The following is a 27,459-nucleotide window of genomic DNA, read 5'->3' as shown; positions in this document are numbered from 1 at the left end:
AAAATATCGAATTTTGAGTATTCTAGCTTCAAATGTCATTAACAGCTAGTTCGGAGGTATCTGGGCTATACGAAAATATGAACTTAAATGAACAATTTTTGTTGCAGAATTTTTGTTGACTTTTAAATTTCAAATTACAGAAAGTTCGTCCAAAACTAAAGCTAAGGTACGGAAAATCGGGAGGTTTGTTTTGGGGCTATACAAAAACATGGACCTACGTTCGGTTAAACATTTTAAGTAAAATCCTCAAAGTACCGAAAATCGGGAAGTATCGTTATATTGGGGCTATGTTGAAAATTGTTGATGCAGATGCGTGGTGACCACTACAACCTTCAAATGTCAAATTACTGTTAGTTCTGTTAAAAATTGTAGCTAAAATGGCCAAATTACTGAAAATTGGGAGGTACCGTTACATGGGAGCTATATCCGAACATGGACCTATTTGACAATTTTTGATGGAGAGGTGTTGTGACCACTAAGAACTTCAAATGTCAAATTACTGCTAGTTCGGTTTAATATTGTAGCTAAAATCATCAAATTACTGAAAATCGGGAGGTACCGTTATATGGGGGCTTTCTTGACAATTTTTGGTGGAGAGGTGTGGTGACCACTAAGAATTTCAAATGTCAAATGTTCAAATTACAGATAATTCGGTTAAAACTTGTTGGTAAAATTCTCAAAATACCTGAAATCGGGCGGTAACGTTATATGGGGGCTATTCCAAAACATGGACCTATGTCCACTAGTTATATAAGTTTATTGACATTTAAGAACCCTAAATGTCAATTGATAGCTAAATCGGTCTGAAAATGTAGATAAAAACGTCAAAATGTCGTAAATCGGGGGTACCGTTATATGGGGGCTATACCAACACGTGGACCTAGGTCCACAACTTTTGTTATATAAATTTAGTTACACTTAAGAACCCTAAATGTCAAATTATAGCTATATCGGTCTGAAAATGTAGCTAAAACGTCAAAATACCGTAAATGGGGGGGGGGGGGTACCGTTATATGGGGGCTATACCAAAACGTGGACCTATGTCCACAAGTTTTGTCACATAAGTTTATTGACACTTAAGAACAATAAATGTCAAATTATAGCTAAATCGGTCTGAAAATGTAGCTACAAACGTCAAAATACCGCAAATCGGGGGGTACCGTTATATGGGGGCTATACCAAAACTTGGACCTATGTCCACAACTTTTGTTATATAAGTTTATTGACATTTAAGAACCCTAAATGTCAAATTATAGCTACATCGGTCTGAAAATGTAGCTAAAAACGTCAAAATACCGCAAATCGGGGGGTACCGTTATATGGGGGCTATACCAAAACGTGGACCTATGTCCACAACTTTTATTATATAAGTTTATTAACATTTAAGAACCCTAAATGCCAAATTATAGCTACATCGGTCTGATAATGTAGCTAAAAACGTCAAAATACCGTATATCGGGGGGTACCGTTATATGGGGGCTATACCAAACCGTGGACTTATGTCCACAACTTTTGTCATATATGTTTATTGATACTTAAGAACCCTAAATGTCAAATTATAGCTAAATCGGTCTAAAAATGTTGCTAAAAACGTCAAAATACCGCAAATCGGGGGGTACCGTTATATGGGGGCTGTACCAAAACGTGGACCTATGTCCACAAGTTTTGTTATGTATGTTTATTGACAATTAAGAACCCTAAATGTCAAATTATAGCCAAATCGGTCTGAAAATGTAGCTAAAACCGTCAAAATACCGTAAATCGGGGGGTACCGTTATATGGGGTTACTAGCAAGTGCCCGCTACTTCGTTAGCGGAGAATTCACACGAATATAAAGGAGGATAATAAATAAATAAATTTAAATGCAGAGTATAGTTTCACCCGTTCCTATTTACAAATTCTTTAACCAGTAAAGTACGACAGTTTAAGGTATTACCACATATTCTTTCGGTAATTACCGAAATTATAAGCATTTTAATTTTACCGACACTTGTAGGTAACTCACAAAATTAGTTTGTGAATCGCACTACTGAACAGATTTCATTACACATTTGTTTTAAAATAGTTGTTTGGTGGATAGAATATACGGAATCGGGAGAATATATGGGAGCTATATTCAAATCTCAACCTATTCTCGTCAAAAGCAATGGCTATAGTCCTTTAGTCAAAATTGCGACCATCATAAATTTTAACCCGGATAGGATAATCAGAATGTGATGCTATGTAGATCATCGAAAGGAACCATTGACCTATTTCGTTTCCTTTTGCATGTTACATACAAATGCACAAATTGATAATACCCCTTAAGCTACTTTGCCTCATCAAAAAAGTCATCCCAATGAGCAGTGGGAAAACAAATATGATCGGGAACTTTGTTTCGCAACTATTTCTTAAACTGGGAAAGAAAAGGCAATTCAAAACATATTGCACGATTCATCAGTCTTCGAATCTAAACAAAACCAAATGATAAACTTGCTGATCTCTACAATTTTATCGTAGTTTGCGTTCGATCACCACAAAAAATATTTTAACTGATATTTTTCCTCATAAACCACTGTTTTGTTTTGACACATTAGGTGTGTTCGTTTACTCAACAATTTGTACAAATTTGTACAAGTTCAGTAACTTCTTGTAATCGTCTAAGGTCTTTTGCATTGTACTGTAGAGTAAACGAACAACATCCAGTAACAATTTGCACAAATTTTGAGTAAACGAACACACATATTGTGTGCGCAATGTAAAAATAAAGTGGACTTCAATAAGAGCGCTGTTGAAAGATATTGTTTTTTAATTCGTTATAGGGAGGTTATTTTGTGTGGGAAATATAACATGTGCTTAAAAAACTTCTTTATAGAGAAGTATTCGTTATAGGGAAGTTCGTTATATAGAGGTTAAAATAGGTGAGCATGGACTGAAAAAACTGTGTTTTCAATATTTCTTCGTTATAGAGAAAAATTCGTTATTGGGAAGTTCGTTATAGAGAAGTTCGCGCCATACTTTTTGGGTCCCCTCGTAATAATACAACATAATGTTCGTCTCATTAGAAAATATAACGTCATCAAAGTACTTTAAAGGGCTTGAAATCTTCTCTGTAGAAAATTCGTTTCCCTATATTTTACGGGGAGAGCAGTGGTTTTTCCTATCCCTTCGTGATAATGCTTTTCTGACTTTTTCACGTAACGCACATATTCCAAAATCGTTTTCAATTACAAAACCAAAATTTGATTCTGGTTTGTGGTCTATTATTGATTTCCTAAATTATTTAGTGACGAAAAGTTATAGACTCTACATTTCTATATACCAAGAACGCCATAATAATTCTTAATTGCAAACAGAACAACTCAATTAAAAACACAATTTTTAAAACATCTTCTTCTAACAAAAACTGTATGGGGTTAGTTTTTGACGGAATCGACATCCTCAGATGTAAAAGAAAATCTTGCAATTTTTCTCAAAAATCTACTTCGAAAAATGTTGAGTATTTTGGTTTGAGTCTGTTGACAGCACTCAACATGAGTAATCCTTTGTCTATACACTTCATTTGTCTATGCCCTTACCATAACCTAACAGTTCTCCGAACTTTACAGTATGTATTGCATTTTTATTTTCCAGGGCTGTGAGAGGGTTGCGCCATATTTTTTGGGTTCCGTCGTAATAGTGCAACATAATTTTCATCTCATCAGAAAATATAACGTCATCAAAGTACTTTAACGGGCTTGAAATCTTCTTAGTAGCAAATCTGATTCGTTCGTTTACATTTTGCGGGGAGAGAACTTTTTCCTAACCCTTCGTGATGAATACTTGTTATGTAATACTTTTCATGTAACACACATACTCCAAAATCGTTTTCAATTACAGAACCAATCTTTTGTCTCTGGTTTGGAACCTATTATTGATTTCATTAATTATTTAGCCATTTCTTCAAATTACAGATTTTGAAATTGAAAATTTAATAGTTATGACTGTACATCTCCATATACGATAAACTTCTTAATTGCAAATAAATCGTGGTAATATGCACCATTTTATTGCACTTTCATTGATTTGCAAACATTTAGTTATTACCAAGAAGTCAAGTCGATACAGTTTTTAGTTGTTGTTATTTCTGGCCGATTTCTGAATTTATTCCCCTAATGTTGTCTTCAACAGCAACTCATTTGATCAACAAACCCAATATTATTTATTGAAAGAATTTTTGTTTTAATTTTAAATTAAAAATCAAAATTTTTACAAATTCATCGTTTGTAATCATTTTTTCTAACTGGACTTTAAGGAATGAAAATCTTTTGTGCGACACCTGTTATGTGAAAACAAAATCAGGATCAGTTTGTCTTTCTATTATTTAGTGGTTTACGATAAAATAAGTGCGCCTAGAAGTAAACTACAAAATTTAAAATTATGTCAATAATAATGAAAAATAAGGATTTTTGTTGTTGTTATTTTTTGTGGTTCCAGGACGAATTTTCTAAAACCCGGCCTTATCTCGCACATTTACATCAACAGTGACCCACTGGTAAAATTTCAAGCTCCTCAAGAAATCTACATCCTCAGATAAATATATACATGAAAATATTGAATTTTTTTAAATCGCCTTCGAAAAACGTTGAGTATTTTTGTTTGGGTCGGTTAACAGCATATAACATGATGCAGTGCTCTTGAACCAACATTAAATTAAAGGAGCTTACACCTGGGAATAAAAAAATCGCCTGAGCGATTTTTAAATAAATCACGGTCAAAGTTTACATTTTTTGGGGGTTTTTAGGGTTTCATGCCCTTTCAAAATGGAATAAAGAAATTGTAGTAGCATCGAAAATTCTCTACAAAGTTGTCCTTTATGATATTTTTGTAGGTGTTACTATTTTTAAGATATAGATGTTCAGATTAGGACAATTCACTGACTGTATCGTCTCCATATGAAACAATGTCATGACTGCAATTTCCCTACTTTAACTTATATATCGCAAAAATGGTACAACCTAGGAAAAAATTCCGAAATTTTCACAGCTATAAGATTTTTTTAGTCCCATTTTGACAATACATGCCGTTTTCAAGCAAACTCGCGAAAACCTAACAAAAAAACCTAAAACTGTGACCTGAACTTCTATATCTCAAAAATGGTAAAACCTAGGAACAAATCGAATGAGTAATCCTTTGTCTATACGATTCATTTGTTAACATCGATTTCGTTTTCAGAACAACTCAATTAAAAACACAATTTAAAAACATTTTGTTCTAACAAAAACTGTATGGGGTTAGTTTTTGACGAAATCTACATACTCAGATGTAAAAGAAAATCTTGCAATTTTTCTCAAAAATCGACTTCAAAAAATGTTGAGTATTTTGGTTTGAGTCTGTTGACAGCACTCAACATGAGTAATCCATTGTCTATACACTTCATTTGTCTATGCCCATACCATAACTTACAGTTCTCCGAACTTTACAGTATGTATTGCATTTTTATTTTCCAGGGCTGTGAGAGGGTTGCGCTATATTTTTTGGGTTCCGTCGTAATAGTGCAACATAATTTTCATCTCATCAGAAAATATAACGTCATCAAAGTACTTTAACGGGCTTGAAATCTTCTTAGTAGCAAATCTGATTCGTTCGTTTATATTTTGCGGGGAGAGAACTTTTTCCTAACCCTTCGTGATGAATACTTGTTATGTAATACTTTTCTGCCTTTTTCACGTAACACACATACTCCAAAATAGTTTTCAATTACAGAACCAATCTTTTGTCTCTGGTTTGGGGACTATTATTGATTTCATTAATTTTTTAGCAATTTCTTCAAATTACAGAATTTGAAGAAATTGCTAAATAATTAATGAAATCAATAATAGTCCCCAAACCAGAAACAATTGAATAGTTATGACTGTACATCTCCATATACGATAAAATTTTTAATTCCAAATAAATCGTTGTAATATGCACAATTTTATTGCACTTTCATTGATTTGCAAACATTTAGTTATTACCAAAAAGTCAGGTCCATACAGTTTTTAGTAGTTGTTATTTCTGGCCGATTTCTGAATTTATTCCCCTAATGTTGTCTTCAACATCAACTCATTTGTTCAACAAACCCAACATTATTTATTGAAAGAATTTTTGTTTTAATTTTAAATTGGATTTTAACGAATGAAAATCTTTTGTGCGACACCTGTTATGTGAAAACAAAATCAGGATCGGTTTGTATTTTTTGCGTAATTGTCTTTCTATTATTTAGTGGTTTACGATAAAATAAGTGCGCCTAGAAGTAAACTACAAAATTTCAAATTATGTGTGATCTCTTACGATATCAAGAAGTTATAGCATTGTTAATTTGACACATGTCTTGCAGAGGGCCAACTAAGTGAATAAGTACGTAATAGTAATGAAAAATAAGGATTTTTGTTGTTGTTATTTTTTGTGGTTCCAGGACGAATTTTCTAAAACCCGGCCTTATCTCGCACATTTGCATCAACAGTGACCCACTGGTAAAATTTCAAGCTCCTAGCTTTAGCCGTTTTGGCTGGGCGTTGATGATGAGTCAGTCAGTCAGTCAATCACTTATCACCAAGCTCATTTATAAATATAGATACCAAAACGTGGACCTATGTCCACAACTTTTGTTATATAAGTTTATTGACACTTAAGAACCCTAAATGTCAAATTATAGCTACATCGGTCTGAAAATGTAGCTAAAAACGTCAAAATACAGCAAATCGGGGGGTACCGTTATATGGGGGCTATACCAAAACGTGGACCTATGTCCACAACTTCTAATATGTAAGTTTATTAACACTTAAGAACCCTAAATGTCAAATTATAGCTACATCGGTCTGATAATGTAGCTAAAAACGTCAAAATACCGTATATCTGAGGGTACCGTTATATGGGGGCTATACCAAAACGTGGACCTATGTCCACAACTTTTGTAATATAAGTTTATTGATACTTAAGAACCCTAAATGTCAAATTATAGCTAAATCGGTATAAAAATGTAGCTAAAAACGTCAAAATACCGCAAATCGGGGGGTACCGTTATATGGGGGCTATACCAAAACGTGGACCTATGTCCACAAGTTTTGTTATATATGTTTATTGGTACTTAAGAACCCTAAATGTCAAATTATAGCCAAATCGGTCTGAAAATGTAGCTAAAAACGTCAAAATACCGTAAATCGGGGGGTACCGTTATATGGGGGCTATACCAAAACGTGGACCGATATAGCCCATCATCGAACTTGACCTGCCTGCAAACAAAAGACGCTCTTTCCCAAAATTTCAGCGTCCTATCTCCATTTTTGTGGATGCTAGAGTGATTACCACAGACGGACGGACGGACGGACGGACGTGCTCAGATCGACTTAGAATTTTACCCCGATCAAGAATATATATACTTTATAGGGTCGCAAATGAGTATTTCAATGCGTTACAAACGGAAAAACAAACTTAATATACCCTCCATACTATGGTGGAGGGTATAAAAAGCCACTAGATTTTAAATGTCAATTCCATTGTGTATACGTCAAATAAATCCTCATAAAGAAGGTTAACCCGAAAAAAAAACCTATAATATAAACTATATTAATTAACCTCTTAAAACTATATTTGTATTATAGTACGTTTATATATAACAAACCCACTGGGTTTCAAATGTCAATTCCATTGCTTATGTTTCAAATAAATCCTCATAAAGAAGGTTAACCCTGAAAAATGCTATAATATAAATATGGCCTTAGTTTTGTTTAAATGGTCACACTTAGTCGTGCAGCTGAAAATAACATAATTTTTTATGAATTTTTTCAAGAAAATTACCAGACTTTTTTAATAGATATTTTTCCATGAGGAAAGGCACATTTTGATCTACCTTCGGTAATTTTGTGTTGAAAAATATTGAATAGTTTTGTGGCAAATAGCCATCTACGAGACATTGTTTTTAGAAAATCGTCTTGCAGTGTCCTCACTATCTTGAAAACGACTGGACGGATCATCACATATTTCTATTGGCTTATTACTTTCAAAGGCAGCGTTAAGCGTTTGTCATGAAAGTACAACTAAATGGGAAAATACCCATTGTTGTTGTAAAAAACAAAACAAAATGCATTTGAAAGAAGAAAAGTTGGAACAAGTGTCGTTTAGGGGCACCTCTGGGATCGGTCCGAAATTTTTACCATAGGTAGCCCTTGGGACCCTGATTCCAACGATATATAATTTTCCGGGGGAAGTCCATACTTCCCGAGATATGGGTCTTGACATTTCGGAAATTTCGTACTTTCACACCTTTAGGTTGTTTAGGGGCACCTCTCGGATCGGGCTGAAATTTTTACAGTAGATAGCCCTTGGCATATTGAATACAACGATATATAATTTTCCGGGGGGAAGTCCATACTTCCCGAGATATGGGTCTTGACATTTCGGAAATTTCGTACTTTCACACCTTTAGGTTGTTTAGGGGCACCTCTCGGATTAGGGGCACCTGTCCATAGGAGAAAGTCTTAAATCCAAGGCCGAAGGCCGGCTACTTAAGAACACTTTCAATTTAAAAGAGAGTTTTGATCGCGTAGCCCACTTTTGACCCTGTCCATAGGAGAAAGAAAAGGCGGCATTGGAAAGTACTCTTCGTGAGCTTTAAAACGAGTCCCATATTGCATAGGTTTTAAAAATAATGGTGATAAAAGTAAAAAAGTCAAGACCCATATCTCGGGAAGTATGGACTTCCCCCCGGAAAATTATATATCGTTGTATTCAGGATGCCTAGGGCTATCTACTGTAAAATTTTCAGCCCGATCCGAGAGGTGCCCCTAAACAACCTAAAGGTGTGAAAGTACGAAATTTCCGAAATGTCAAGACCCATATCTCGGGAGGTATGGACTTCCCCCCGGAAAATTGTATATCGTTGTATTCAGGATGCCTAGGGCTATCTACTGTAAAAATTTCAGCCCGATCCGAGAGGTGCCCCTAAACAACCTAAAGGTGTGAAAGTACGAAATTTCCGAAATGTCTAGACCCATATCTCGGGAAGTATGGACTTCCCCCCGGAAAATTATATATCGTTGTATTCAGGATGCCAAGGGCTATCTACTGTAAAAATTTCCGAGAGGTGCCCCTAAACGACATTTAAGCCGAAAAGTTCGAGGACAGCGAAGCCGCTCCATATCCGATATGTCTGAGGAGCCTTTACCGAAGGCGAAACATGCATGTCACATAGTGGTGTGTGTGTGGGTTCGAATCGTCGGCTTTCCTTTTTCACTTAATCATTAAGCTCGATTCCAACGAGAAATTAATTAAAAACAAGTAAGAAAAGTCTATAGTCGGACGGAGCCGACCATGTGATACCCTATACCACTATCCCTGAACAATCGCTCTCCACGGAACTTCTTTTCAATAATTGAGAAAAATTAATTATCAAATATCAGATATGTAATGTATAATACTTATGACCAAAACCAAAAAGTTATCTAGCATGACAAAGACATTTTTGTAGCAGGAAAGGAAAATTTAGTTCACGTAAAATGTAAATGAAACCCACTTTAGTTTGTACGCTTCTTCTTCATCATAAACTCAAACTTTGTTTAAAAATTTGCGGGTTATTATTTTGACCTACAGAACCGCTACAAAATTGGTTAAAATTTTGTTTTTGGTCCATTTCATCCCTTGAACATTTCACGATCATCACCAAAAACTAATCATTTCTATACTGGCCCGAATCCAACCTCCTTAAAAAATTCGTTACAATCGGTCCATAATTGCGGCCTTAAGCTTGTTTACAATTTTTAATGGACGGACACACATCGCTAAATCGCTTTATCTCGTCGAGATATGAATTTCGGCATACCAAATAAGGGGTCTAGGACGAATATTTCGTGGTGTTACATAAACTTTTGGAGGGACAATAAGTAGCATGGGATAAAAATGTGGTTCTCTACACAGAACCCATTATATATTAGGCAGTAGGCCCGTTATCTACACTTTATTGCAATTTACATCAGAGGAAAGGTCAGTAGTTTTTTTTCCATATGTAGGCTACTTTGCGTAATATATATGTCCTCAAGGAATTAAAATATCGACTAAAAAAAAATTTTATATTTTTCATACAAAAGTAATGGTCCATTTCACCCACTAAAGAGTATCAGATCATCATTCAAAATTGTAGGCATCTTTTTCGACTTATACTCTTACCCGGTGCAAAATTTCGTGACTATTGATGTATAATTGCGACTTCTAGCGAGTTTATTATTACACTACAAACAAATAACGGAATATATTTGGCTGTAACTCTGTTATCTGATCATGCACACCAACATAATTGGCATCAGTTGAAAGGTCAAGCGTTCCACTTTCAAGTATATCTTACTTGTCCGGAATGTCACTTCCAGGAATTAAGATATAAGCTGTATATTAAAAATTTTCACAATTTTCACACAAAAGTTTTGGTCCATTTAACCTTCTAAATATTATCCGATCGCCATCTCAAATTGCAAGCTTCTCCTTTGTGATATACTCTTACCTTATTTAAAATTACGCGTTGATCGGACTATTATTGAGACCTACAGAGCCGCTAGAAAATTGGATAAATATTATGTTTTTGGTCCATTTCACCTGTAAATATTTCACGATCATCACCAATAAGAATAGGGATCTATTCTGATCTGAACCCGACCTCCATACAAAATTTCGTGACGATCGGTCCATAATTGCGGCCTGGAGCGTGTTTACAATTTATAATGGACAGACAGACACACATCTCAAAATCGCTTTATCTCGTCGAGATATGAAGATTGGTATACCACATTGGGGGTCTCCGACGGATATTTCGCGGTGTTACATGAATTTTTACCAAAACAAACTTATAATACCCTTTTCCACATTGTGGTATAGGGTATAATTAACACTAAAAATGAACATAACGATATATAACTTTCCCGGGAGAAGTCCATACTTCCCGAGAGTTGCCCATAAACAAGGACCCATATCTCGGGAAGTTTTGACTTCCCCCATGGCTATATATCGAGAGGCCCTAAACGAGACTTGTTCCAAAAATAGTATCTGGAATGAAATATATACAGCCCAATTATGAACGGCATCTCACCGTGAGTTTTCTCTTTCTCGCCTCCTCCCCTATTATAAACATCATATCGCCGTGAGTGCTGTTATGTTCTCACTCTTCCCTTATTATAAACAACAAGAGGGTAAGCAAATCTCACGTTCGTGAAAAAATTAGCTATTACAAATGTAAAAAAAGTGAGAAAAAGAGGCAAATTTGTGCTGAAATTTCTCACTACCGAAATCAAAGTGAGTTGAACAAAAAAATTTAAGTGTGGTCATTTATTTTAAAAAATACGAATATTTTGTATCTGTAATGATAATTAATTGTATTTTAGGTTGAAAGCAACAAAAAATAATTAGAAATTTTTTGTGTTTTGAGGTTATTGTTGACCTTTGGACGCTTTTTTCTTTGGTTTTAATTTTGGCTTGAGGTCAACTTAAGAATTAAATTTTTTTTGTTTTTATTCTTATAAAAAGAAAGAAATATCATTGTTATTATAAATTTCTACCATATTGTTTATAGTTGCATAAAACAAATGTTCTTGTTTTTGAAAGCCAATCCCTGAGGATGACCATCAAAGATGGTTGAAATATTGGAAATGGAATAGATTCTACCTTATTGTGATAAGAGTTTCTTTATATTTTTAATCGCAATATGTTTTCGACAAAAACAAATATTAGGACATTTACCGCTAACATTTTTTCAGAGTTCTTTACGAATTCGGTCTGAATCTCTGAATTCTTTCAGAATTTGGTACAAAATTGGGTCTAACTTCAGTTCCAAGAATGGGATGTAACTATCCACTGAAGTTAGATGACTAGGTTTGGCATCGCACCTTTAAAAGACGAAGAGTGCTATGCATGGTGCTATCAACATTTGACCTATAAGAATTTAGACGACTGTAATATCCCGAGTATAGTTGAGCAAAAACTACTCTGGTTTGTGGTGGACTTTATTCACACTATATTTGTTTACATTAGAAACTGCGACTATGTGAAAGCTATACAAACCTACTTGAAATGCTTGTTGAGCAAGGGGTTCTCTCCTGTATCGTTGGGCTTTCCTCTCTAGAAAGTGAAGATCATTCTTGATGGACCTAGTGTGTCGGGCCAACCTACTAGATGGTGATTGGGATGGCTCTCACGGTAACGCCCAAGCAAGTACTGTAACTAAAGCGTTCCCCGTTTTCAGGTATGGACAGATCAAAAGGTGCATACTGTATAAAGCGGTTCACAAATATACAAGGACCCAACCTGGAGCAACCCATGTCTGCGATTGTTGTTCCTAGAGAGAGTAATGTACACGATTTGGAACTTTTGGGGTCGCAGTCTTGGAAAAAATGGGTGCTGGTGCTAAAAAGATGACATGTCCAATCACTTGCCCTCAAGCTTGAATAGAATCAAATATTTTGATGGAATATAAGTCCAGACCGTTTCCCCAAAAAGATCCAAACCATTTTGAGATCTTAATCACGTCATCGTAGATAACCCAGTGGAATGGTATCTACACCAAGCAATTTCCTGGAATAGTATTTTAAGTACCGGTTGTTATATGCCATGAACAAAAAAAAAATTGGAATTACAATTGAAATTTATTGAAATTGTATTTAAAATTCATTAACAGCGTGTTTTTATAAAAACTTTTTGCCCATTCGTTCGTCGATTTCATGAACGAAGACACAATAGGTCTGTACGATAACTCAAAAGTTTGTGCAAATTTGTACAAACTTTTACAAAATGCTGTTCGATAACAAACTTGTTCAATGAAAGAAAACTGGGAGGTGTTGCAAGTACTTCCAAGAAGTTGCAAATACTTTTTACTTGCGAAGTTATCGAACAGGCCTAATTTGGTTTTCATAGCGGTTGACGTTTGTATTCGTGTGACAAACAAATGAAAGCTTTTTATTTTCATAATTTTTTTGGTTTTCGTAACAAAATCAGATGAACGAATACGTCAAAAATAAACGAATGGAAAAGACCCATCGTTTTGAATGAAAATTAAATAATTTGAGTAATAAATGGCACAAAACACACGAAAACTGGAAGGGAATGCAATTTCATTTATTTCCATATAAGCATTGGTTTAACAGGGTGTTTTTGTAAAAATGCTTGCCTGTCACACGAACCGTTCGTACTAAAACGTATACGTTCAAAATTTGGTTCTTGTAAAATTTTACGAACCATTCGTTTTTATCTGAAAGCTTTCGTCTATTTTATAAAAGCTTTTATATTTCAGGGTTTCCATGATACTTATTTTGTGAATTTTGCATAGGCATCTGTACGTAAAATGTGTTACTAGATGGCAACCCCGATAAACAGATGACAAACAAAAAATAAGAAAAAAATGTAAGCTGTGTTCCAGAACTAAAAAGTTTTTACAATTTTTACGACTTTTACACATTTTACTCGAAAAAGCGTTCCCGTACACAAAAAAGTTGTAAAATGTTCTCTTCTCTTTAAACAAAAATGGCGCTGAATGATGCTCTCTTTAAAAACTTTTTACACGACAAATTTGGGCGAGTAAAAAAATAGTAACATGGTTGCCGGCGTCTGATTGGCTGATACGCCGACTTTGACATTTGTTCCAGTTTTTTTTGACGTATTTTCCATTTTTCCGTTCCCGAACTTTTTGAAGAAACTTTTTTGTGACAACAATTTTTCTCTCTTTCTCTCTTTTACGAGTTTTACTATTAAAAAGTACGGGAACGAAGCTGTAATCAAATTTGTCCAGAAATAATTGTGACAATATGAAGAAACGGATGAACATATACGGGTGCGCTTCTATGGAAATAAATAAAATTGCATTCCCTTCCAGTTTTCGTGTTTTGTGCCATTTATTACTCAAATTATTTAATTTTCATTCAAAACGATGGGTCTTTTCCATTCGTTTATTTTTGACGTATTCGTTCGTCTGATTTTGTTACAAAAACCAAAAAAATTACGAAAATAAAAAGCTTTCATTTGTTTGTCACACGAATACAAACGTCAACCGCTATGAAAACCAAATTGTGTCTCCGTTCATGAAATCGACGAACTGTAGCATACAACGAATAAAAATGTGGCAGGTGTTGATGGGATACTCATTGATAGGAATGCACGTTTGGAACCAGCCTTATAGCTCGTCGGAGGGGGGGTCCGAATGCCTTCAATGATCCCTACGCCACTGAGCATACATTTGAATATAAAAGATACGTGCATTTTTGCTTGAGTGTATAAAAGGAGATACAACAGAAAAGGAAACGGAAACAGCTGAATGAAACAAGGGTCATGTTAAAAGATTAACAGAACGGAAAAGGAAAGTATACAGAGATTGAAAATTAGACAGTGGAGAAAGAATGTAGAAATATTGAGAGGGAGAAACGAAAGAGATCAAATGATGTGGACAACGAGATGTTTGTTGTCGTAGAAACCCACCCAACCATGGCTGCAACATGCTGCGTCCAAGCTAAGAGTAGTTAGTTGTTGCAGCCCCATATATGTTCATAACAAACCTTTACCTACATTACAGAGAACTCAAACATATTATTTTTAATTTACTCGAAATTCATTTTTTCTCTTTATTAAATAATTCAGAAACCAACATTTGACTCTCTTAGAAGTAATTTAATGAAATTATAATATTCTGTAATCTCATCTATCATTCTTTATGATTCCAAATGAAAAGTAAAGGCATATATGTATATTAATAAAAGATGGACAAAATAATTTCATTAGATCCGCTCTACTAATTCAATTTATGATATAAATGTTGTTTATATACTATGAAATTTAAAGGCTATTAATCAAACAATGACGAAAGGTCGTAATGATGGAAACAGAAATTTAGAGAAAAATACTAGTTTGGAATATAGAAGAGAAATAATGAAATTATTTTCCCGCGTACATATGTAATCTAATCGATGGGTAATTTATATTTTTAATTATAAGAGAACGGGATATTATTATTACTAAATAAAAATTAGAAAATAAAAAAAAATTAAATAAATTATATATATATATATCCATGGAAAAAATTAACACTATATAGTAGAATAATAATGAGACAAATTAAATCAAAAATAATATCTATCGGTTGTTGGATAATCTATAAGTCGAGTGCTGATTTTTGGAGGGAAAACAACAACAAAAGATCTTGTAAAGTGTATATTGAGTTTTTTTTTTCTTTCAGTTTTTGTTTAGAAAAATTTATCTCGAATTTTGCTTAAAGTTGTATGTAGATTGTAATTTTATCTTTCTTGTTACGAAAAAAAAAAAAAACACTGTTCTACTTATTTGGGCTTGTTGGGTATCAAAACCATATTCATATTCCAAAATGCAACCAAAGGATAGAGAAAGGGTGACCATATAGTTCAGTAATAATTTCTAGTAATTTTCAACATGTTATTTAAGGGGAAAGTATTACATTATTTTAACTAATATTAAATTTTAAAACGTAATTTTTTTTTTTTGTGTAACATATTTTAATAATAATGTTCGTGTAAAATCAACTTAAGATTACAAGTTAAATATCATTGGAAACTATATGTTTGCATGGTCACTCTTTCCCTTTCTCTCTTCATCATTATCATATGCAAATTTAAATAAAAGAGGTTCAATGACTTACTTTGATTCTCTGTTGTGGTTTCTCCTTCGTTGAAAGCGCTTTCGACGTCGGCAGAGTGGTACCAATGGGGACCACGATAGTACAAAGAGACTGCAGGTAAAGGTGTTCTCTGTTGGTTGTGTTCTCAGAGAGTGTTATTCAATAATGAGAGAGTGTAGAGTTTTTGTGATGGTTGCTTAAAAATGTTAAGTTAACAGTAAGAAATGTTAAACAGCAGAGTTACAACATTCACACACACTTGTAATTATCATTGACCATTGGTTAACAGTTGTAAAGGAACATCACTTTACATTGCACTGGCAGTAAATCTCAAATAGGTTGACACTGATTTTTTAATGATCATTAATGGTCATAAATTCCAAAAATTTATATGCACAAGCTTGTGTATATTAGGTGATATTTCTTTTTTCTTACAAACAAACCAACGGTATCAAAAATTTGTACACTACACTTTCTGCTGAAATATTCTGTAAAATTTTTGTTTAAGATTTTTTTCTTATGCAAATCCGATTGTGGTTTTCTTTCTTCTTTTTGTTTTATATTTTTTTCTTAACATTCATGTAGAGACTTTTGTTGTATGTTTTCTTTCCATTTTTTTCGCACTCTATGACTTTTTTTATTTTCAAACAATTTTCTTTTTTTTTTTTCTTGAGAGCAAAAATTTAAACCAATTAACCAATGCTAATAACACTCGAAATCAATGTTTTGAAGAAGTTTAGGCAAATATATGTAAAACACTATATCGTGACTGAATTAAAGCAAAATTTCTCTGATTCTTGATTAGGTATAGGTAATTTAATGATATTTAGCAGCACTTATATGGTCAATTAGAATGACGGATTTTCGCAAATTTGTATTTCTTTTACATTAGTCGAATTTTCCGGCGGCACTTCTTTTCATGGAGGAAAAAGGCTGATTCGATAGGTATTACACTACGATAAAATTGGTGTTTGGGGATTTCTCGCACTTTTCACAAAATGGAAACTTGGTTTGGGCTTGATTGGTACCGAACCGGCTATTTTAGCAGCGATTTTAATGGATATTTGGGGTTTTCTTTCACTTCACTTGTTTGGACAATCAATGCAGCGGTAGAACACAGAACATTCGATTCGATTCGTTTACGTTGCGTTTGTTGAGATGACCAGTGAGAACTAAATCTGCATATGGGATCTCCACAAATTGAGCAAATTTTTGTGTGCCAGCAGCAGAATAGCTTGCAAAAATTTCGATCTCACCTAACATTAGGCAGGTTAGCCTGTTGCAGTTTTAAGCAATTCAGCCTATAGGAATGAAGAAATATCAAATGAGAAAAATAAAACCAAAACCTGTGCGCAAAAGAAAAAAAAATAATTACCAGTTGAGGTATTTTAAAGCGTATATTGTGAGAGAAATCAATCCAAATACATAACCATGTATTTATTTGAAAGGAAAAATCTCCTGACATAACCTCGTCATGGAATCCTATGCGAAAATGCTAATAAAATGAAAAAAAAAAATGTTTTCTCTTAGTTTTTTCCCTTACCAAAAAAAAATTAATGAGAAAGAAAAACGAAAGGTGTACTTACTAGGCAAAATAGAGTAAACTCAAGAATAAAAATTAGAATTTTTATAAGTGAAAACAATTTCCACTTAAGCACAACTTTAATGTAGGTTAAGAAAGAAACTTTGTATTAACTTTTTTTGTAGTTGACGGTATGAGCTTCACTAAACCAAATGAACGAGAAAATCTAAAAAATTCTAGATGAAACCTTGGTAATGATTTCAACTAACGTTTCTATTCCAAAAAATGTTGGTAAAAGCATAAAAATAAATAAGGGTAGAACGTCAATTGGCTGATAGATAATTCGCATACGTTCACGCATATTGTTCACAGAGGTCGCCGTACTGAGCCGTTAAAATTTAAATGCAAAAAAAAATTAATAAAAAAAATAGCTATTGCAAGAAAAATCCATATTCAATGCTAGCGCCATTACAGAACGAATGGGCAAAAACTTTTTACAAAAACACGCTGTAAGTGTTGAAGAAAGCATTAGGAATTATAGTCCCAAGTTACATTGGGCGAGTTTACTTGCGGCAATTGTCATTTTGTAGGCGAGAGAGGTGAGGCATATGGTAACCCTTTGCCTCTCAGCACCCTCTCTCACCTACAAACTGACAATTGCCGCAAGTAAACTCGCCTAATGTAAATTGGGACATACTTAGCATTCATAGAATTGGTTCTTATACTGGAGAAAATATCGGATGTTTCACGAATTGTATTTACAATTCTTGGAATTGGCTAAATGCTGAACCTCATTTGAACCAATCTTTGATCTCCTGTGATGTCCTAACATCGCTGGTACAGCTTCCACTCCATTTCCTTGGTATTCCTCAGAACTTGCCATTTCTGTTATCACCCAAAATGCAACATTAAACATTTACTTATTGTAGCCATTTAATGACGTTTTTAAACGACATTTGTTCACTTTTTTACGATTTTCCAATAAATTTCACGAATTCTTCAGTGTAAATAAACAATTTTCACAAATCTGTCAAAACAAAAGAACAGCTGTTACAGATGTTGCCATGTTGTTTCAATGTTGTATTTTCTTTTACCAATATTCATGTTCTTTTACAGTGGATTTTTAATAACCGACATTTTTCTTGCTAGAAATGTTTATTAATTTGAAAATTTATTTACTTTTTATGCAAAAAATAAGAATTTAATAATCCCAAAGTTATTTGTGCAAAAAATGACGGTATGGTAACACAAATTATTATTTCAAGGGTTCACAAGTTGCGCAATTATTTTCCATTTTCCGACTTGTCAACCCTTGTTCCCTTTTTGTGCTCCTCCCTGCCCAATCGTAATAGCTCGAGCAGGTGAAAGTGAACTGCAACTCACTTGTGAGTAGCTCCCTACGTGAAGATTCATAATCGCTATGATAAACTCAAGGTACCCACAATGATTCAACTTAAGACCAAATTTGTATTCAAATTGTATAATTTATTAATTAAAATATATTTTTGTATTTGTACTTAACTAAGCAAAACATTCATATTTATTTCAATACATGTATGCATTATCACAATTGAGAAAATTCAATTTAAAACTTAAACTATTTATCACCACCTTCTCCTCTTTCTGAAGGGACATCATTTCTTATAACAACTCCATAGGTGGGGTATCAATATATCAGACCAAGTGTCATAAGAATCTTTAGGACAATTTTTACTAGTAAAATATTCCATGCTATACAATGAGATCATCATGCAGTTTCCATAGATCAGTGAAAACCAAACCATTATGTTACCCACATTCTTTGGTACAAAACGTGTTAAAAATATCATCAAAACTCCAATTATACCAAAGAATACAAACATGACTGGAAAGAAGACCTGTAAGGCATATCCCAAGACATATTCATGAAATAGAGCCGATATTGTGAAGACCGTTAGTGATGATGCAAACTTGGATCCCTTAAAGACGTACAAATAGAAATCCTTGTAGATGTACTCATAGAGCCAGTCGTGAACTACAACATTCCAGTTGCGATAGTATGCTTCATAGTTACTCGCCGTCCACCAATCACGATAGAACATGCGATCGCCAAAACGCAAAAGTTCAGCCGTAAAGTTTAGCCATGAATGGAGAATTAAATAGAAGCCACACAAATAGATTATTATACAGGGCATTAGCATCCCGAACAGTTTGATGATAATGGATCCGGTTGTAACTTCCTCAATACCAAAATTACCGAAAATCACTTTGATGTGGCGTTCATAGATGTAACTGTAAAGGAAAGCTATGGCCACAACTTCTAGGAAACGGCCAACAGCGAATTTCCAACGTATAACTGCAGTGCGTGGATAATTGTCGCGATACAAGAGAGTAGGAGCGAACAAATAGTATAAATACTTTTGGAATGGTGGTATAACACTGGCAGTTGTTTCTGTATCATTGTCGGTTTTTAATTTGCCTTGCATTATTCTGGCACTGATTGTCCTCACGAATCCATGCATTTTCATTAGCATGCGAATGCTTTCCAGCAACAAAACACAAGCCGATACATATGGCAGATCCAATGCTAAGCAGATTTTTGTCGGCAAATAAGTAAATATCAGTTGGCTGGTAATGTATACCAGAAGACAGGATATAGACCATAATGTTTGTAAAGTATCTAAAAGAGGAAATGAATATTATAAATAGTGCAGTTATTACAAAGAATCATTTCATAAATTATTACCTTGTTTCGCCAATTTCGATCTGACATGGGACCAGCCACTAAGTGCATAATAGATACTGCATACAAACGCCTTTTGAATCAGCCATATTCCCAAAACATAATGGATTTTGGCAAAGCTTGCTTTAAACGTTCCCAGGCCAAAGTTTATACTGAAAATATCGAGGAAGGTCAATTAGGGTCTTTGTTCATTTTTCTCTTATTTTACTCACCTTCCAATAACAAAATAATCATAGGTGACATTATTCAGCAGAAATACCAAAAATATTATATAAAATATATGATATATTGTCTTCATATGATCGACTTCTAAAAGTGCCGTCAAGTAGGATTCTCTGTTGCGAAAAACTTTATCAGGAAGTGTGCGAAATTGGTCTTTTTTCTTCGAATTCAAATGGCTGCCTTCATTGCTGTTACTGTGATCACTTTCTGATGAATCGCTTGATGTTTGTCTTTCCAGCGAATGTTTTACATTTTTATCAATTGATGACGTGGGATGCCCATCTGATGCATCGCATTCATCATTAGTTTGTTCTGTTGCGGAAGAATCTTTCTTTGTTGCTGTTGTACTTGGTGTTGTGTGCACTCGATTACTCCAAGTGTTTGATTGATGTTGCATTTGTGTCTTGGCAAAATTACGAAACTCATGGGCTTGCAACTCTTGTTGTCGTAGTTCTTGCATGACCTCGTCTATCATGCCGGACATATGTTTTTCAACGTCACGCAACACAGTTGCCTGGAATGCCTCCAACTTATGGCGTACAAAATGTAATTCCATATTATGAGTTGTAAAGTCATTGTTTTCTGCAATGATTGTATGGGAATAAATAACAGACATTAGTGGAGGTATAAAAGCATTTAAAATAACAATTTCTTTTGTTCGCCTAATAATTTCTTCTAGACACACTCAATCGACACCCTATACAATGTAATTTCTTCATGTGGATCGGATCTAAAGATAATACCATAACATTTAAAAGCTAATGAAAAAGATAATGCGGAAAAAGTAAACGTAATTCGAAAGGCAATATTTATTAGAAATTAGTGGATGGCTTCTTCATAATTTATTGCTAAGTAATCATTTTTACACAGTTAACTAATAAACTATAATAGAGCCGTTGGGACGGTGGGCATGTAGACATATTGATTGATAGCGTTTCGACCCTATTCTGTTGCTAATTACGACTAAAGTTTTTTGAAAAGGTAAAAATAAAATCGGTTGAAAAAAAGTTTTTTGATCAAGGTCGACTGGATAAAATATGACCATTGCAAAGTGCACTTTTATCGGTTACAGCAGTGATTCATAGTGTGTTCAAAAAAAGGAGCAAAAATATTACGTAAGGTCAGAATCTGGACACAGTCCTCATATAACTGCACAGTAGGGAAATAACTTTTTGCACTTTTTTGCAAATATCAAAAATACCACCACATAGCCATGTAGAGCATGAAAAACTATTATGAAATATGGTGTCAATTTTTCTCTACCGCGAAAAAAGTTTCCGCACCAAATGCATTGAAGTTCTGTAATGCATTTTTTAATTTTATCTGTCATAACAACATATTTGCTTTTGATTAAAATTTTTATTTTTTTGTAATCTAATTTAAAATCATTATCAAAGCGTTCTGGACCAATTTGTTCTCAAATCGCGCCATTTCGGACCATATTAGGATTTTTTGACACTTATGCAATTTTTGGTTTTTCTTTATAAACTCGTGAATTTTATGTTTATATTTTTTTAACCTATCGGACAAGAGAATATGGGGTCATTTGCAACGAATTCGCGAAAGTTACAGGCTGTTTTTTTGACTTTGCCTGTGAGAATTGTATTTTTTTCTATAAAGAAACAAAGCAAATTTAAAATTAAAAGTAGAAAAAGCATCAAAAGGGTTTTAGTAATCAAATCTGGTGCGGAGACTTTTTTCACCGAATCGATCTTAGAAACGCGTTTTTATTATTAGGACAAAATTCCCCACATGGTACTGGTGTTGTATTTTTGTAGAAAACAAATACGATTCTCACAAGCAAAGTCAACAAAAACAGCCTGTAACTTTCGCGAATTCGTCGCAAATGACCCCATATTCTCTTGTCCGATAGGTTAAAAAAATATAAACATAAAATTCACGAGTTTATAAAGAAAAGCCAAAAATTGCAATAGTGTCAAAAAATCCTAATATGGTCCGAAATGGCGCGATTTGAGAACAAATTGGTCCAGAACGCTTTGATAATGATTTTAAATTAGATTACAAAAAAATAAAAATTTTAATGAAAAGCAAATATGTTGTTATGACAGATAAAATTAAAAAATGCATTACAGAACTTCAATGCATTTGGTGCGGAAACTTTTTTCGCGGTAGAGAAAAATTGACACCGTATTTCATAATAGTTTTTCATGCTCTACACGGCTATGTGGTGGTATTTTTTTGGTTATAGCCCTACTGCACAGTAGTAATTTATAGGTTTTAGGCACACTTTATATTTGATTTGTTTATAATAATTCAATCAGAGTTTTGAGCGGGTAGCAGAAGTTCCTGCAAAAAAATCGTCATTATGAAGGTTTTCAACACCTTCTCAATCAACGGTAGAACGTTTTTCAAACTTCGATGCAAAATTTGGCAAATTATCTCATTTTGATATACCGCCCATATAAGTGTATCTGGAGGTCACAACATTCTATGCAATATCACCCTCCTCGCATAAATAAAATACCTAAAGTAATATTACAATCCCTTCTCGCATAAAATTGTCCGAGCTTTGCCCCTATAATTCTGTTCCTCCCCATTTGCAGTATACTAATTAGAGAGTTAATCTGCAAGAATCAAAAATTTAAATACTGACCAATAGATGCCACTTTGACAGTTACTTCAAAAAGGGCACCATTATAAGATGGAATGAGCGGAAAATTGTATGTTCCATCTTCGAACGTTCAGGGGCGTGTGTGAAACTGTCGATTGGTTTGCCAAGGTGACAAGAGGCTCAAAAATTATTTTGTGTACCGGCTACACTCAGTCACTCACACACGGGTACTTCTTTCGAGTTATATCAATAGCTAAATCTGAACAAAAACTTGTCTAAATTTGAGGGAACTCTTGGATCGGGTTGAAATTTTTATGATGGTACCTATGATAAAAATTACAGCCCTATCCGAGAGGTGCCATATAAAAGGTAATGGTATTAAAGTAAGGTATTTCTGATCAGCGTCGCAAGGACTACCTATGGTGTCGAAACATTGTCAGCTATATATTTGTTCTAAAATGTTTAGTTTAAATGATACAAATTAATTGCTAACTTAACTCTCATTAACTCACTTAGCGCCGAGACTTTTTTGTGAGAAAGCTTAAAATTTTATATGAAAATTATATTTTTGAGACTTTTTAAGCATTTTTTATTTAAAAAAAAACTTTTTTTCTAAAACGTATAGTTTTCGTAATAGGACCTTCTTTTAGAAGTGCCGAAAACTTTGAACTGTTGTATAGGGATATTCTCATACGAATCCCTTTGTTTTTGATTGAGAATTTAACATTTATGATTAAATTTTTATGGCATATTTAAATTTTACATCAAAAGTCGAAAATTACAAAAAAGTAAATTTTGTTGAATTGCTTGGGCTTTAGGCCAATTGCGTGGAAATGCATAGGCCTAATGAAGCTTTATAAGCATGGGATGACAGATAACATTCAATATATAACAAAATGCAAAAAAAAAACCACAAAATTTTGCGAAAAAATCCAAGTTTTACGCAATTTTTAAAACCATTTTTTGTGGCGTTTGAACGCCCAGTGGCTTTATGTGGGTTAAACATTTAAAGAAAATAAAGTGCCGAAAACTTTGAACTGTTGTATAGGGATATTCTCATACGAATCCCTTGGTTTTTGATTGAGAATTTAACATTTATGATTAAATTTTTATGGCATATTTAAATTTTACATCAAAAGTCGAAAATTACAAAAAAGTAAATTTTGTTGAATTGCTTGGGGTTTAGGCCAATTGCGTGGAAATGCATAGGCCTAATGAAGCTTTATAAGCATGGGATGACAGATAACATTCAATATATAACAAAATGCAAAAAAAAACCACAAAATTTTGCGAAAAAATCCAAGTTTTACGCAATTTTTAAAACCATTTTTTGTGGCGTTTGAACGGCCAGTGGCTTTATGTGGGTTAAACATTTAAAGAAAATAAAGTGCCGAAAACTTTGAACTGTTGTATAGGGATATTCTCATACGAATCCCTTGGTTTTTGATTGAGAATTTAACATTTATGATTAAATTTTTATGGCATATTTAAATTTTACATCAAAAGTCGAAAATTACAAAAAGGTAAATTTTGTTGAATTGCTTGGGGTTTAGGCCAATTGCGTGGAAATGCATAGGCCTAATGAAGCTTTATAAGCATGGGATGACAGATAACATTCAATATACAGTCAGGGACAAAAGTTTACATACACCCCCTAAATCTCGGGTATTAGGGTTAGTAGTGATTTTTATGAAATTCCAAGTATGCAGTTTTATTTCGTCTCACTAATAAACAATATTTAATAGAACAAAAGTATATTCCATAATACAAATAACGGTAAATTTTACAAAAACCTAAAAATGATGGGGACAAAAGTTTACATACACCCCAAGGAAATATGCGTATTGCCGTGCAATTTATGGAATTAACAGCAAAATTTATACATTTTATTGTTTTGGTGAATGCCTCTGGGTGTTTGAGATATATTTTAGAGAAAAGGAAATAATTTTTGGGGGTCAAATGCCGTTATTTAAGGTCAAACTTCTTGTATAGCTTGTTAACGCCGACCCTTGCTTAATTATTTGCGTTTTTAGGTAATGCACTTTAAAAAAAACCACAAAATAAGTGTCAGATTACACATTTTGAGCCCCTAGAAAGCTTTGGAGTTGTTCTTGTGCAAAATATTGCTTCTTGGACGTCGATAAATGCCCGCTTTTCATAAGATTTCTCAGGAAGTTAATAGATTCCGCGGAATTCTTGATGCAAATTACATATAGAAGGCCTTGAATTGCCTTGTAATATGGTCTGATACAATCCTCTGGCATCAATTGAATCAGAAATGTGAAATATTCTGTTACAATCCTGTTCCCGAAGCTTCCAAAGCATCAAAATGTAAGCACTACCAAAAAAGCATGAAATTTGTACTGTGAACAACGTCGTTTTCGTATTATGATCATTTCCGTCACTATAAGGGCGAAAAGTTTCGTATAATTGTACATTTTTGAGTTAATTGATGCCAGAGGATTGTATCAGAACATATTACAAGGCAATTCAAGGCCTTCTATATGTAATTTGCACCAAGAATTCCGCGGAATTTATTAACTTCCTGAGAAATCTGATGAAAAGCGGGCATTTATCGACGTCCAATAAGTAATATTTTGCACAAGAACAACTCCAACGCTTTCTAGGGTCTCAAAATCTGTAATCTGACACTAATTTCGTGGTTTTTTAAAGTGCATTACCTAAAAACGCAAAGAATTAAGCAAGGTTCAGCTTTAACAAGCTATACAAGAAGTTTGACCTTAAATAACGGAATTTGACCCCCAAAAATTATTTTCTTTTCTCTAAAATATATCTCAGACAGCCAGAGGCATTCGCCAAAACAACAAAATGTATAAATTTTGCTGTTAATTCCATAAATTGCACGGTAATACCCACATTTCCTTGGGGTGTATGTAAACTTTTGTCCCCATCATTTTTAGGTTTTTGCAAAATGTACCGTTATTTGTATTATGGAATATACTTTTGTTCTATTAAATATTGTTTATTAGTGAGAAGAAATAAGACTGCATATTTGGAATTTCATAAAAATCACTACTAACCCTAATGCCCGAGATTTAGGGGGTGTATGTAAACTTTTGTCCCTGACTGTATAACAAAATGCAAAAAAAACACAAAATTTTGCGAAAATATCCAAGTTTTACGCAATTTTTAAAACCATTTTTTGTGGCGTTTGAACGGCCAGTGGCTTTATGTGGGTTAAACATTTAAAGAAAATAACGCCAACGCTACTCTGAAACGACACTTCACTTCTTCTTCACTTAATTCTTCTTAATGTTACACATTAGTTTGTAAGAACATTACTAGTACATTTGTCGATTTGTCTCTCAAAACAACACACAAACTACATACTTATTTCCTACAATCGACTTATTTCCATTTATTTTGCTTTTATTACAATTTTCCTTTTCTAAAATCCTTCTACTTACCGTTTTGTGTTTTTTTATCGGGAGAATTGATCTTTCGATCGGAATTTATTAATTTTTCCACCATCTTTCACAAAGGGATATTTAGCCTCCCCACGGTAGAAAATCGCGTTGATCACTCGAATAATATTCTAATTTATTTTGAATTCACTTTAAATTTTACAATAGTATTCTTCCTTCAATGCAACACCTTCCACTTCAGAATTTTAAGTCAAAGTGATCGTTTTCATTTGTTTGTGGTGCAAGCTACGCTATGGTTCTCTGCCCCCCACAAACACACATTTCCACTCATTTTTTGTGAGTGCAATCCATGAGTTTAAGGCAGCGTCAGGCACCATACTTTTCTATTGCATACTTTACGGGGCGTCATTGTGTGAGTGCATGCTTTTTCAATGGATTGAATTGTGTGTGTGGAGAGAGCAACGGTAAATGAGCGCACACGGGCGCCTAATTGCCTGACCTGGGTTTAAGGCAGGAGGAGGCATTGTGACTCACAAGAGAGCCCATGTGCTCTAAGTGAGCGTAAATTTGTTATCGCTCACAGCCTGTGTAGATGCTAACACGTTGTGAACAACAACAAATTTACGCTCATTGAGAGCACAAGAGAGACCCAAAAATGTTCTCTGCCTCACTCTGGTTTAAGGAGAATGTGTAATACAATTGATAAGTGTGGAGCTCTCTGTAGGCTCTGGAGTATTTTGGTCTATAAAGAGAACGTTCTCATAGTGATATACAATTCTGAAAACCGGATATGCATTGAGTGGATAGAAGGAATTTGTACAGTAAATAACAAATCTGTGTAGAAACATTAATATGAAATGTATCATCCCAGTTATGGGGAGAAATAAAATAAGTTGGAATCAGTTGGCGACTAAATAAAAAACAATATCAGGGGTGGTGGACCTAAATGTCATATAAATATTTTAAGCATTTTCTGACAAAAGAAGTTATGAATCTTTGAAGCCTACATCCTTTAGCGTTTGTGGGGAAGTATCGACAAAAGTGGGCCTAATTATTCCACTGACAGATCCAAAGAACACAGTTTACCCGAGTAAAATCCATAATTCTTCATAAATTACAATAATAATAATATAATTAAAAAATTATAGCGTTGCAATAGAGACCACATAGATTATCTTCAGTTAACGCCTGGACTTAACTGCAGTTTTGTACGGACAGTGTATGAAGAAGTGGACATAGCTATTGGAACATTTTGTGTCCATATCTCTGGAAGTGTTGGTCTCCCCTAGAAAAAAAATATACTGCTTTAGTCATTTTAAACTCATCCCTAAACTGTATTTAATCGACATTTTTAACGGAACCCGAATAATTTAACCGATTTAGACCCTCTTGTATTGTTGATGTATGGTTGGAATAAATTCCATA

At 34.0% G+C, this 27,459-nt stretch overlaps 1 protein-coding gene across 1 annotated transcript; it reads right to left on the bottom strand.

Annotated features, from left to right (window-relative positions):
- Positions 1–18,596: 18,596 nt before the first annotated feature.
- Positions 18,597–26,376, bottom strand: LOC141387409 (sterol O-acyltransferase 1). The gene is made up of 4 exons (XM_073957048.1): positions 26,077–26,376; positions 20,067–20,658; positions 19,858–20,006; positions 18,597–19,791 (listed from the first exon to the last, which is right to left on the bottom strand). The coding sequence occupies exons 1-4, from the start codon at positions 26,138–26,140 to the stop codon at positions 18,767–18,769; spliced, it is 1,830 nt and encodes a 609-aa protein (XP_073813149.1). The 5' UTR covers positions 26,141–26,376; the 3' UTR covers positions 18,597–18,766.
- Positions 26,377–27,459: the final 1,083 nt, after the last annotated feature.

This window comes from Musca autumnalis, unplaced genomic scaffold (assembly GCF_047663935.1).
Source record: "Musca autumnalis isolate F117 unplaced genomic scaffold, ASM4766393v1 scaffold_5, whole genome shotgun sequence".
NCBI lineage: Eukaryota > Metazoa > Arthropoda > Insecta > Diptera > Muscidae > Musca > Musca autumnalis.
Note: the sequence above shows the minus strand (reverse complement) of the source record. Positions and strands in the feature narration are given on the sequence as shown.

What these genes read in the sequence shown, in the direction of transcription:
- LOC141387409 (XM_073957048.1), bottom strand. Translation starts at nt 26,140, where the DNA reads ATGGTGGAAAAATTAATAAATTCCGATCGAAAGATCAATTCTCCCGAT. An exon ending in CGATAAAAAAACACAAAACG is followed by an intron (nt 20,659 to 26,076) that starts GTAAGTAGAAGG and finishes CAATCATTGCAG; the next exon opens with AAAACAATGACTTTACAACT. An exon ending in ATCGAAATTGGCGAAACAAG is followed by an intron (nt 19,792 to 19,857) that starts GTAATAATTTAT and finishes TTCCTCTTTTAG; the next exon opens with ATACTTTACAAACATTATGG.